Source organism: Phaseolus vulgaris, chromosome 3 (assembly GCF_000499845.2).
Source record: "Phaseolus vulgaris cultivar G19833 chromosome 3, P. vulgaris v2.0, whole genome shotgun sequence".
NCBI classification, from domain to species: Eukaryota; Viridiplantae; Streptophyta; class Magnoliopsida; order Fabales; family Fabaceae; genus Phaseolus; species Phaseolus vulgaris.
The window spans coordinates 26,440,046-26,453,668 of record NC_023757.2 but is presented as its reverse complement, the minus strand read 5'-3'; the positions used below and the strand labels follow the sequence as shown (position 1 = coordinate 26,453,668).

At 44.3% G+C, this 13,623-nt stretch overlaps 2 protein-coding genes across 2 annotated transcripts; one reads left to right on the top strand and one right to left on the bottom strand.

Moving 5' to 3' along the window:
* Positions 1–100: 100 nt before the first annotated feature.
* Positions 101–1,279, top strand: LOC137839455 (uncharacterized). The gene has a single exon (XM_068648569.1). The coding sequence runs from the start codon at positions 101–103 to the stop codon at positions 1,277–1,279; it is 1,179 nt and encodes a 392-aa protein (XP_068504670.1).
* Positions 1,280–3,062: 1,783 nt separating this feature from the next.
* On the bottom strand, positions 3,063–4,796 carry LOC137839454 (predicted GPI-anchored protein 58). The gene is made up of 3 exons (XM_068648568.1): positions 4,724–4,796; positions 3,721–4,259; positions 3,063–3,311 (listed from the first exon to the last, which is right to left on the bottom strand). The coding sequence occupies exons 1-3, from the start codon at positions 4,794–4,796 to the stop codon at positions 3,063–3,065; spliced, it is 861 nt and encodes a 286-aa protein (XP_068504669.1).
* Between the last annotated feature and the right edge of the window lie 8,827 nt (positions 4,797–13,623).

Genomic DNA, 13,623 nt, shown 5'->3' with positions numbered 1-13,623 from the left:
TCCTGAAGTAAGGTATCAGGCTCTAGAGAAGGCGGCTCTGGTGGTGGTGTTTTCGGCGAGGAGGCTCCGCCACTACTTTCACAGCTTCACGGTGGTGGTGATGACCGATTTACCTATCCAGAAGGTGCTGAAGAAGCCAGATGTAGCTGGGAGGATGGTGAAGTTGGTTGTGGAGCTGTCTGAGTTTGATATCCAGTACGAGCCCCGAGGACCGATCAAGGGGCAGGTGTTTGCGGACTTCGTCGTCGAGTTGTCATCAGGCGTGACACCTTCGGAGGGTTTGGACTTTCCCTGGGTCCTATCAGTGGATGGTTCTTCCAATCAGCAAGGGAGTGGTGCTGGAGTAATCCTAGAAGGCCCAAACGGAGTGCTGATCAAGCAGTCTCTGCGTTTCGCCTTCAAGGCTAGCAACAACCAGGCAGAGTACGAAGCCTTGATTGCTGGGATGTTGCTGGCAAGAGATATGGGAGCAAGGAGTTTGATGGCCAAGAGCGACTCTCTGTTGGTCACTGGGCAGGTAACAGGAGAGTTCCAGGCCAAAGACCCTCAGATGGCTGCATATCTCGAGTATGTGCACACCCTGAAGACGTCCTTTGCAGAGTTCGAGTTGGTCCATGTGCCGAGAGAGCAGAATGCCAGAGCTGACTTGCTTGCCAAGCTAGCCAGCTCAGGAAAGGGGGGAAGGCAGAGGACCGTCATCCAAGAGACCTTGAAGGTACCTCGCGCGTTCGTGACGGACAACCAGGTACTTCAAGTGTACAAGTCAAGGGAACGTATAGCCATCGGTCATCGGTCTCTAACTCAAGAAACCTTGAGAACACCTAAGGTGAGAGCGCAACCGGTGAGGACTGATGAGGTGATGGAGGTTTGCGCTGTTGGGGTGCTTCCGCTGAACCCGGCAGAGGCAAAGAGAGTAAAGAGAAGCTCAAGTAAGTTCACTCTTATTGATGGGGATCTCTTTAGGTTTGGGTTCACCCATCCGGTGTTGGTGTGCGTGCACGGGGAGCAGTGCACGAGAATCATGTCAGAACTCCACGAGGGAGTGTGCGGGAGCCACGTTGGTGGTCGCGCCTTGGCAAGCAGAGTCCTCCGTGCGGGGTACTTCTTGCCAATGCTGAAGGAGGATTGTGTGGGGTATGCTCAGCGTTGCAAGCAGTGTCAGCAACACGCAGATTGGCTCAAGGCGCCCCCTGAAGAGTTGAGGTCAATTCACAGCCCATGGCCGTTCCACACCTGGGGAATTGACATCTTGGGACCCTTCCCTTTGGCAGTAAGGTAGTTGAAGTTTTTGATCGTCGCCATTGAGTATTTCACAATGTGAGTAGAGGCAGAAACAGTCGCACAGATCACCGCACACAAGGTTCAACAGTTTGTATGGAAGAACATTGTGTGCCATTTCGGAGTGCCCAAGCGTTTGGTTTCTGACAATGGCACTCAGTTCACGAGTCATCAATTGAAGAAGCTGTGTGAAGAGATGAAGATACAGCAAGTGTTTGCCTCGGTGGAGCACCCACAAACGAATGGGCAGGTAGAGTCGGCCAACCGAGTGCTGCTTAGAGGGCTGAAGAGAAGGTTGGAGAAGGCCAAGGGGACGTGGGCAGAGAAGGTTCCCTGGATCGTGTGGGCCTATCACACCACTCCACAATCTAGCACCCATGAGACACCGTTCAGCTTGGTCTATGGGTCAGACACTATGATCCCTGTGGAGATACAAGAAAGCTCACCAAGGTTTCTAAACTTTGTTGCTGAGGAGTCCAATGAGGAGAGGAAGGTGAACCTAGACCTCTTGGATGAGGTGCGAGAAGAAGCTAGGATCAGTGTCGAAGCTGTGAAGAGGAGGGTGGAGCGTAGGCACAACTCCAAGGAGAGGCCAAGGCAGTTTCAGGAAGGAAATCTGGTAATGAGAAAGGCACACCAGCACGAGATGGAGAATAAGTTGTCCCCCAAGTGGACTGGCCCGTTCAGAGTGGTGGAGACGTTGGAAAATGGCGCTTATCGGCTGGAGACTTTGGACGGGGGGGCGATCCCCAGAACATGGAACGCCACACACTTGAAGTTCTATTTTAGTTGAAATTGTAAAGTAGTCGCGCTTTCGCGCTTTTGTAAGCAATTGAACAAGTTCAGGGGGCACTCTTTTCCCTAAAAAAGGGTTTTTAATGAGGCCACCCAATAAAAAAGAAGTTATCGGTATAAGAGTTTGCAAAGTTTCAAGGTTAAAATCCTCCCCGCCCCAGGCGCGAGCGCAGGTAATCGGTTAGGCCTTCCTCGCCCCAGGCGCGAGCATGGCAACCGGTTTAAAGTCCTCCTCACCCCAGGTGTGAGTGCAGGCAACTAAGGTTCGAAAAGCCAGGGGTGCTAGTAAGCCCAAAAAGGGAAAGGAAGGATTTCGAGAAACGCCTTTACCCAAGTGGCATAGCATCAATATTGGCGCAGTAGAACTCTTAGTCAAAACCCTTCTCACCCCAGGAGTGAGAAGGTGGAAAGTACGACCCGACGTGTTAAGGGTTGATGACCTTGGGGCAGGCAAAAGGGGTTATCGAGAAACACTCTTTTCCCTAAAACAAGGCATCATCCTTGACCGATCGGTCTAGGAGTCCTCTACGCACTTAGCGCTGGAGCGACAAGCAATATAGAGAGATATAAGGTGGAAGCAGAGGCGCGAGGACTGATGAGTGGGTGGCTGTAGCATTCTGATCGGTTATCGGTGGTTCGAACATTGTTTAAGAGTTTTAGACAAGTTCTTACGCGATAGGCCTAAGCAAGCCAAGCCAAGCCAAATCAGTTATCAAGTGTTGTTAGTTGTGATCGAAGTCAGAAGTGGAGAAGTCAAGTACAGTAAAGGTTCGGGCCAAGTTCGAGCGGGTTAGCAGTTCGTCATGCATGACAAGAGATAAAGGATAAGAGATGCACAGCAAGAAGGACGGTAAGAGAAAAAGTGGCATTTTATATATGCATGAAGAGTCTTTACATTCAAAGTTTTATGTACAAAGGGATATAAACAAGATAGCAAATGATCAAGGGCGAATGATCTTGCTGTCCACCACTTCGAAGTCGATAGCGAACTAAGAGTAGTCAGCCTCCGGGAAGACGCACTTAACTTGCTCGAGGGCCAAGTCGAATCCCTCAGCAAAAGTGTCAGCGGCCTCTTCCCAGAGCTTGGTCTTCTCAGCCTCGAGCTCAGCCTTGTCGGTCTCAAGCACGACCTTCTCAGTTGTAAGGGTGGCGATGGTGGATTCGGCTTCCTTGAGCTTGGACCCCTGATCATCGGCACGCTTCTCGTTTGCTGCGAGAGCCTCCACCAGATTTGCGATCTGTTGGCACAGGAAGGCATTCTAAGCTGAATGGCTTTGCCCGTGGTCTCGACCAACTTAGCGTCAAGAGTGGCGACGGCGTCCCCCATCATCATCTCTGTCTTGATGGTTTCTTGGACTTGCAGGGCGTGCCCCCCCTTGGTTTCCTCCACCATGTCCCTCAGCAGCCCGTTGGTGTTCTGCAAGGCCTCGTAGTTATTTTGTAGCGACTCTTTTTGGTCGTGCAGCTCGGTCATCTTTCTCTCCATCTTCTCGATGCGGCGATGCTGTGTCGAGAAGTCCATAGAAAGCACCAGTTGGCGGACCAGATGAAGGTCCACCTCGCTCCTGCTCCACTTGACCAGCTCGCGATTTTGGAGCAGTTGTCTGGCCAGCTTGATAACCGTGGTGAGCCCTTCAGTGCTGGAACCTGAGGCTCAGAGGGAACTCTCACCACCACCCTCGGTCGTGGCGGCGGAGTCTTGAGGACGTGGTGAGGTTGAGGGGTGAGAGTCCCCTCCGAGCGAGCAGCCCCGCTCCCAGCAGTTTGAGATGGCAAGGTGAGGGGTTCGCTGGTTGGGGGCAGGGAAGGAAGAGGTGCTGGAGAAGGAGGGCGCGTTGGAGAAGTCTGTGCTGGAAGGGTTGGAGTGGCATCCCCCTCAGCGCCCTCGGGTCTTGGGGCGGAAGAGCCGCCCACCTCGGCTCCCCTTCTTTTTCTTTGGGCTAGAGGAGACCCCGAGCTCTCCCCCTCGGTGGATGCGACGGTGGTGGGAGCCTTCACCAGCCGTTTCCTTTTCTTCTCACCCTTGGTCTCGGGGCCTTCAGCTGGCGCGAACGAGAGAGGGGAGGCAGAGATGGGCTCGGAGGAGGCCTCGGCGGTGGCCTCGGTCCCCGAAGACGACCTGGCAGCTCGTCGGCTTTTGGCCAGCTTAATTAGTTTTTGGCATCGTTCTTTGCTGGAAGTGATATCTGCACCAGTTAGGCATGGCAAAGGGTTAGTGCACAAAGAGCCAAGAAAGCAAACAAAGTGCAGAGGAGTCAATCAAGTTCATCAGTTCAGTGTTAGCATGCAGAGAAGTGATTAACATGTGCAAGAGTGCAAGTATGGCAAACAAGCTGGGAGTGAAAACAACACAAGCAGTTGCAGTTAAGTGCAAGCACACTATCATACTCAGAGAAATAACAAGTTGAAGGGAAGAAGAGAATGCAAACCAATATATTTCTTAAGCGCCTCCGCGTCAAATTCGTGCTTGATGAGGGTGGAGGAGCCGAACTTAGCACCCAAGCTCGAGAGTAGGCCGGCTCGTGCTCATAAGGTGCCATAGCCTCCAAGCCTCGGGGTTTTTTGAACTCTACCTTGGGAACCCAATAAAGTGGGAAGCCCTCAAGTAGAGTCGGACTGTGCTCGTTGGAGGTGATCATGTAGAACCTACCCTTCCAGTCCTTGAAGGATTGCTGGTATAGGCCCAAGTCACTCTCCCTGACACGCCGTTCAGGCTTACCCATGACCTATCACCTGGGTTCTTGGCCTCGAAGAAGTGGAGGAAGACGTCGGTTGAAGGAGGGTGTCCGAAATGGTTGCAGAGAATCTCGAATGCTCGGATGAAGGCCCAAGCGTTTGGATGGAGTTGACAGGGAGCCACGTTCAACTCGGTGAGGAGGTCCTTCTCAAAGAAAGTGAAAGGGAGTCGGAGGCGCAACCTCTTGAAGATGGCGGAGTAAATGAAGGTGAAGGGCACTCCATTGGTGGCCCTATCATCCACGCATATTGGCATGTTTTGAGGGGGGATGCACACGTCCAAGTGTGAGTCATCCTACTTGTCAAGGGCGCATGTGGGTTCGTCTGAGTCGCTGCTCAGAAGGTTGGTGAGATGGTTGTGAAGTTGCGTAGAAGTCTCAGCGAGCAAGTGGAGGGGAGCCCACTTGTACACGCACGTAGTCATGTTGAGGAGGCGCCGCTTGGGGGTGCGCACTCGTTGGGGGGGCGTGCTCGTCGAAGGCGGTGGTGGTGCACTTGCGAAAGGCTGTGCACCAGAGGAAGCAAGACGCGCAGTAGTTTTTGTTCGAGCCATTGTTCAGTAGCTACAATGGAGAAAGAAAAAAAAGGAATGAGGGACCGATGAAAAACAGGGTTCAGCGAAAAACAAGAGGAAGGCGAGGAGAACGAAAATGCTATGGTTGAAGGGAGTGGAGAAGCGAAAGCGGCGAAGAAGAAGAAACGAAAACACAGAAGAATGCAGAAAAACCAGAAGAAACCTTAGAACAATGCAGGGAAAGGGAAAACGGCCCATAACGTATGCACAGTACAGTTATTGGATGATGCAATCGGTAGAAAATATTCAATATGCCATAGATGAAGAAAAGGGGTACCTTTTGATGATCGCAAGTGGTTTCTGAAAGCTTGAGATTGAGGAAGACGAATCGCGTAGAGAAGGGCTTCAAGAGTTTCAGAGAAGAGCGTTGGAGAAAGTGAGGGAACAGTGGAGGCGCGCAAGTATTTGAATGTGGGAAGCGCAAACGACGTTTCATGTTAGCCGTTGATGCGTACACGTGTCGCAAGATTAAGGGAGGAAGGCGTAACGTCACATAAAACACAACACGTGATGTGGCACGTGACGTGGCATCAGTTGTTACGTGGCCACTGAAGACGATCACTTAGTCTCTTCGCTGAAAACAAATTTACAGCTCGAGACTGGGGGACTTGTGATCCGGTCGGTCATCGGTAGTCGGTGACATCAGCAACAGATAGCCACGTGGACCGTTCTTAGCGGAACACGTGGGCTAGGGAAGCAGATGAGTCATTGAGAAAGTCACCCAGGGTGGTGATCGGTGATCAGAGGGCGGTGGTCAAAGAGGATGCGTGATCAGCGCCTAGATAAGCGCCTGGAAGCAAAAGGCGTGGCGCTATGGTGCACCGATCGGTCATCTGGTGTGAGCGATGATCATCGGGTTTTCGTGTTACACGCATTTAAGCTGGAAACGAAGGGTGATCCCCAGGGAGAGCGTTGCATACGAGTCTGGCGTGGCAGAGTATCAGAGCAAGGAGAAGTTATGTGCTTTGTAGTGTCGTGCACGAGAGTGGCCCAAGAGAGCTAGTAAGCCAGTCGGTGATTGGTGCTCTCTTAACCCATAACGTGCATGGTGCAAAGCAGGGGTGATCGCTCACACAATAGGTAATTCCTGGTGCGTGCGCTTAGCCAAGCCACACTTGGTATTCACACTGAGGTTGCACGAGCCACCTAGTGGAAGAAACGCGCTAAGTTACTTCATTCACGGATAACTTAGGCGCACAACAGAGTATATAAAGGGCATTTCGCGCTCATGTAAAGGGGGTAAGATTCATTCTTGCAAGTTACCAGTTTACACTCACACAGAGAAAAGAGAGAGAATCACAGAGTGCACACGAGTCTCGCAGAGAGACAAGTTCTTAGTTCTTTGGTGGTTTTGTAAGGCTGACTTGAGAGTCAGAGTGCCACCGGCCGCTAGAGGCGCCGTTTGGTGTGTTTCGCAGGTTTGCTTGGAGTTCTTGTGGAGTTCCTGGAGCGTTCTTGCACTTGTCACAGTTGCGGAGGTGGAAGATAGAGTTGGACAAGGCGAATCCTTTGACGTTTGAATCCCCTGCAAGATCAACTACTTACTTATATTATGGCGCCAGAATCTTCTTCAATGAATTAAATTGCGACAATTATAACTGACATTACTTACATATAAAAACTGCCACTACTTACATATAAAAACCACCACTACTTACGTATAATAACCGTCACTACTTACACTATGTTTAAAGTGGTGGGTGTTGCGGTGGGTAGCGTAAAACTGCCACATTAAACTTTGTGGCGGCCAATTCTATGGCGATTAGGGAAACCGCCACAAGCGTTTATTGTGACGGTTATACACATCAGTTTATACGAAAATAACTGCCACAATTTACACTTTTTTTTGTAGTGCATACTTTAAATGTATAACCTATTTCCATAAGCCTTGTCTTTCTACCCCTAACCTCCACTTCCATTTAGCTAAAAGGGCAATATTGAATTTTTGAATATCCTTCCATAATCCTCCTTACTCCTTTGGCCTAATTAGATCACCCAATATAATCCATGCAATTTTTTAGCCCTTTAAGTGCCTTCCCCATAAGAACTTCCTTTGTAGATTGATAATTTCTCTACAAACGAACTTAGGTACCTTGAACATAGAAAGTAAAACAATGGTTTTGCAAAAAGTAATGATTTGATTAGGCATACTCTACCCCTTAAGAACAACAACCTACCCTTCCACATGGACAACTCATTTTTCATTCCACTTATTACATCATCCCATAATTTGACCTTCCTTGAATTGTGATACAAACCGACTGATAACAAAGGACACAACAAGCACTTCGCAAAAGGGTCAGTCATCTCAAGATACAAAGTCAGACCCCACCAAGCCTCGAGAAAGAATCAGCAAAAGAAGAAGAAGCTATAAACTTGAATATTAGAAGTTCTTCCTTTTGGTCTTTTTAGAAAATAGAATATGTTTGTAAATAATTTGGGCTCACTTTAGGGGTCCAAATAGCAAAGATAGGCTAGAATAAGGCACCTTTAGCATAATAGAGGGTGTAGGTATCATTTTAGCTTGTTCCTAGCCCTTTAGGAAAACAATTTGACCTAGTTTCTAGAAGGACAAGCCTACGTGAGGGTTTGACTTAGTCAAACCCTAAGACTGCCCATTTTTTCCCTTTTCCCATCCTACTCCTCTTGCTTGTTTTCCAAGGCTCCTTCACCTATAAATAGGAAGCCTACCCATTGTATTTTACATGTTCAAATTGAATAGAAAAGTTACTCTGCACAAATATTGTGCGAGCTTGAGTGGCTATTGTCTCCTCTTTGTTTTGGTCTTATCTTGATGAGAATGAAATTCTCAAGTGGCGGCCTAGCACTTATCTTGGTGGTTTCCACCCATCAAGTGGTGTGATCTCCCACCGCCATCTCCATATGTTTCTTCTTCCATTTCCTTCATGTTTCCTTTCCATCAATGTTTCCTAGTTTCCTTCTTTATTTCGACAATTGCAAACATGTTCACCATACAATGTCTTTTATCTTTGCCTTTGTGAAATGCACCTTCACACCTACTTAACCACTTGGTTAACTTAGTGTTCAGTATCACCATTAACTCCTAAAATCTCAATCCTAAAGTAAAGTGTCATCGAAATGAAAACATCTAAAATGAAGCAATTTAAACTCATATCATGTGGTGCACTTAGGTTCTTGAGCTTATTTTGCTTTGAGTTGATTTGACACTTTACTTTCTTGCATCTTTCATTCCTTGTCTCTACATTCAGTTCCCTTTAAATTCTTGTCTTTACTTTCAAGAACTTATAATTTCAGCCCTTTACTTTCTTGCTTTTAATTTCGGTATTTACCTTATTCAATAGCATTGTTTCGCTTTTTGAATGTTCCTTTATGTCTTTTATTGTTCTTGCTTCTTTGCCTTGAGTCATATGTTCTTTAATGTTCTAGGATTCCTTATATTGTTGCTTCTACTTACTTGCTTTTAATTGTGAAATTTTATAAGTAATTAGAAATTTGTTTTAGTAGAAGTAGATTTAAGTTCCAAACAAAAGATTGTTGAACCAAGTGGTGTTCAAGCTTTGAAGAATCCAAACCATTTGAAGGATGTTGAAGGCTTGGTTGTGCTTGCTATTGCTGAGCTGTCTTAGTTAGGATCTGGGCTAGTTTGAGTTTTGTAATCCACTCTAGATTGAATCCAAAGCATAGGCATTCTCAATCTTTTAAAAGAAAAGTGTTTTTCAAACTAAGTTAAAAACAACCGATTGTTTTGTCGAAACAACCGATAGTTTTATACTTAGATGTTGTTTTTAGAAAAGATTGAAAACTGTTTTTCAAATGGTTGAACTGTTAAAACCAAAACAACCGATTGATTCGAGGAAACAACCGATTGTTTGTTTTGGTACCATAACAGAAAAACTGTTTTGTGATTTGACTGAGCATTAAATGATTCTAACTGTTTACGCTCCAGTCTTTAATGCTTTGACCAATCTTTAAATGCAATGAATAAGTTTATTAAGATTTGATAACAAACATCTTTGAATAAATTCAGAAAAACATATTTGAGAAATAACAATCTTTTGAGAACAACAAGATTCTGATTTTCAAAGAGTTGAGATTGCTTAGAGATTGAGATTGATCAAAGAGTGTGAGATAGGATTTCTACTTGTATTGATTTCAGATTTACTTCTGTAACAAGTGTAATCCTTGTATCTGTTGAACAAGTTTCTTCTGTGTGTTTGCTGAGAAGTGTTGTGTGTTCTTGAGGGGATCAAGATCAGCATTCTTAGTGTTGGTGTGTTGGCCAAGAGAAGTGTGTGTCTTGAGGGGATCAAGGTCACTTTCTTGGTTGTGTTGTAAGTGATCTAGGTTTGATTGCTTAGTGGAATTCCTTAGTGGTTTCTGAGAAGACTGGATGTAGCTCTGGGTTTAGAGTGAACCAGTATAAACATTTTTGTGCATTCTCTCTTCCTTAACTCTTTAAATTCAGTTTTAATTTTGTAAACTGGTATAAACAGCCTATTGTTTTTGCGAAACAACCGATTGTTTTTCTGGTGCTGTTGTTTTTGCTTATTTTTTGGCAAACTGGATTCCTTATCAATTGTTTCTTGAGATAATGTCATTCTTGACTTAAAAGTTTTCGAAATCCCTCTTTAAACCATTCACCCCCTCTAGTTTAAAGCCATCCATTCTTACAATTGGTATAAGAGCTTGGTTCTTGAATGTTATTCAAGTTGATCCTAAAACAGTTTTTAAATGGCTGATAGACTACCTTTTGGGGAAGGTGCTTCAATCAACAGACCACCTCTGTTTTTGGTTTGAACTACCAATTTTGGAAAGTAAGAATGAAAATCTTTATGGAATCACTTGACAAAGGAATTTGGGATGCAATTGAAAATGGTCCTTTTGTCCCAAAGTTTGAAAAAGATGGATCTTTCATTGAAAAGCCTTGGTCTCAATGGACTGAATCAGAAAGCAAGAAGGCCAAATTCGATTGCATTGCCAAAAATATAATAACCTCTGCTTTAAATTCTGATGAGTTTTTCAGGGTCTCTCAATGCAAATCATCAAAAGAAATGTGGGACACCTTGGAAGTAACTCATGAAGGTACAAATGAGGTAAAGAGAGCTAGGAAGCATACTCTAATCCAAGAGTATGAGATGTTCAGAATGCTCAAAGGTGAAACAATTGTTGAGGTGCAGAAAAGATTCACACACATCATCAATCATCTCATGAGCCTTGACAAGACCTTTGAAAAGGAAGAGCTAAACATCAAGATCTTGAAATGTCTTGATAGAGCATGGCAACCCAAGGTAACTGCTATTTCCGAATCTAAAGATCTAACATCCTTGAGTATGGCTTCTTTGTTTGGTAAGCTTAGGGAACATGAGTTAGAGATTAATCGACTCAATGTTCAAGAAAGCGAAGACAAGCACGTAAGGAGCATAGCCTTAAAAGCTTCCTAGTACAAAGGAAAACAAGAATCCAGTGATGATAGTGATGAGGAAAACCTTAGCTTGCTGTCAAGAAAGTTCAGCAAATTCTTGAAGAGGAACCGCAACAAGGACAACAACAAAGATAGGTATGGAAACAAGAAATCAAATGATTTTAATTCCAATAACTATACTTGTTTTGGCTGTGGTGAACAAGGTCATATAAAGGCAGATTGTCCAAACAAGAGCAAGGAGAAAAAGCCTAGCTACAAGGAAAAGAAAGGCAAGACAAAGAGAGCCTACATAGCTTGGGATGAAAATGAGGTATCATCATCAAGTTCTTCATCAAGTGAAGATGAGAAAGCAAACATCTGCTTGATAGCTAAAGAAGATGATGAATCTTGTAGCTCAAGTGAGGTAAGTTCATGTGCTTCTTTAAATGAACAAAATTATAGTGAATTGCTTAAAGCTTTTCAAGAAACTCATGATGAAGCTAATCGATTGGTTCTTTCAAACAACCGATTGAAAGAACTTAACAGCTGGCTGGAAAAGAGAGTGAAATCACTTGAAGATGAGATTGAAAAATCTAAAACTGATTTCAAAAATCTGGAAAATCATTTCAAAAATCCTTCTTGCAAGTGTGACACTCTCATTTGCGAAAATTGTGAAAATCTTAAGAAAAAGGTTCATTATCTTGTTGACACTGTGGACAAGCTTTCAAAAGGGAAATCTAACTTTGAGAATGTCTTGGCATCTCAAAGCTGTATTTTTGGAAAGGCTGGTTTAGGTTTCAATGCACAAAACCAACAAGATAAGTTTTCAAAAAAAATTTTAAGAAAGCCAGTAAAACAACCGATTGTTAAATCGAAACAACCGGTTGTTACATGCTTTTATTGCATGAAAAAGGGCCATTCGGTTAGATTCTTCAAAATAAGAAAGTTCTCTATTCCTAGAGGCTACATGAAATGGATTCCTAAAGGATGTGAGGTTCCAAATGAGAAAAATAAATCAATTGGACCCACATTTGTGAAGGGACCAAATCTTGTTGCTTGAGCTCATGCTTGTGCAGGAATTCTAAAGAAGTGTGAAGAACTAAGTCATATGATCAAGTTTTTGGAAGAAAAAGACCAACATTGAAGCTGAATCAATGCTCTGCATCTGTCCAAAGGCCCTCAAAAGTTAAAAGAGGCTTCTTGATCATAAAGCACATGGCTCATTGAAAGAACAATATAAAGGATAAGACCTTCCTTTCTCTGTTCTTAATTTGTTTTAATGTTCTTTCTCATGGTTAAATATCTTCTTTAAAATGCTTAACTTCATCTACTTTGAACTCTTTCTGCTCATGGTTAAAATTCAAAATCAGTTTTAACTGCTGCAGAAAAACAACCGATTGTTTTGAGCCTGACAGCATTGTAAAGAAATCAATTTAATTTCTATTTTGAATTTCTATCCGTTGCAGATCAATTTAAAGAGAGAATCCTTAGTCAATGAACCTGTGTTGAAAGCTGATCACGTTCAGAGAGAAGTTACAACAGTCATAAAGGAATATATTCCAAAATCTTGGAAATTCAAGAGCCTTAATGACTAGTCAAAGATCACATGTGAAGACCATGTGATTTTCAGCCTTTTCTGACGTTTTCTGTGCAGGGCAGGGTCAAGTCCTATCTCTCTGAAAATCTGGTACCCACTCATGTCATTGAATGTTTTTTAATTCTATTACTGCTATAAAATCTGTTGCAGCTGATCTCTTCCACAAGAACAACCAATTGCAACATCTCTTGCAAAATCTATGAGTGAGCTTTTCTCTGTTTTCTTCTCTGCCATCATGAACTCAACTCCTCCCACCTCAAAGAGAGTCAAAACCAGAGCTGTAAGGTCTGGAGGAAGGCTAGAAGGATGGTTTTCTGGAGACAATGATCTAATTGAGAGATATAGGTTTGAAACAAGCCCCAAAGTGATAAACAACCCCAAGGTTGTGTGCTTTGATTGGCTGAAAAGTCAAAAGCTGGACAATGTAAGGAGATTGCTCAAAGATCAATCTCTCAAAATGTTCCTGGATATGAAGGGAAACATCTACCCAGATTTAATAAGGGTGTTCCACACAAATCTCAAGTTTGAGGGAAACAACCTAGTTTCTCATGTAAAAGGTGTAGATATGGAGATAACCCGTGAGGTATGGGCTGCTGTTGCTAGTCTAAAGTACTCAGGCCTCAAGATTAACAAGGGAAACCTTGGAGTAGTGGAGGATTTCAACAAAATCTAATACTACAAGAGTTGCTTGAAGAACCAACATGCTCAAGTTAGGACTTGCTCGGTTGGAGGCCTAAAGCTTGATGAAAGGTTGCTAGCCCTCATTGTGACTTGGATTCTAACACCAAGGGGGGGCAATCATTCTGTTCTTACTGAGGAGGATCTGGTGTACATCTTCTGCATCATGAAGAAGATCACAATCAATTGGATCCACATCATCAAAGAGCACATGCAAAAGGCAATGAGGTTAAGTGACTATCACTATCCATATGTTGTTTTGGTATCTAAATTTCTACTCTATTTTGAAGTGAACCTAGAGGATGAAACATCTGAGTTGGTCAAGTCAACTCAAGAGTTGAACAATGGATCACTCAGCAAAATGGGTTTTACCAAAGTAGGTGGCAAATGGATTAGCAAAGATGGTGACTTTGGTGCCTCATCTAGTGTTGTTGCTGATCATGAACAAGATGAACCTGCTGATATGGATTTTCAACATGAAGATCTACCTGAAGCACATCAAGATGCTAGACCTAGTGCTGGTGTTGGGAATCAAGAAGAAAGGATGCAAACCATGTCTCCTTTTGAGAGACTCATGATGAA

Coding starts and splice junctions, on each gene's coding strand:
- LOC137839454 (XM_068648568.1), bottom strand. CDS start 4,796: ATGGGTAAGCCTGAACGGCGTGTCAGGGAGAGTGACTTGGGCCTATAC. Junction 4,260..4,723: donor ATCCTTCAAGGACTGGAAGG/GTAGGTTCTACA, acceptor TAACTGGTGCAG/ATATCACTTCCAGCAAAGAA. Junction 3,312..3,720: donor GAGTTCCCTCTGAGCCTCAG/GTTCCAGCACTG, acceptor CTGTGCCAACAG/ATCGCAAATCTGGTGGAGGC.
- LOC137839455 (XM_068648569.1), top strand. CDS start 101: ATGACCGATTTACCTATCCAGAAGGTGCTGAAGAAGCCAGATGTAGCT.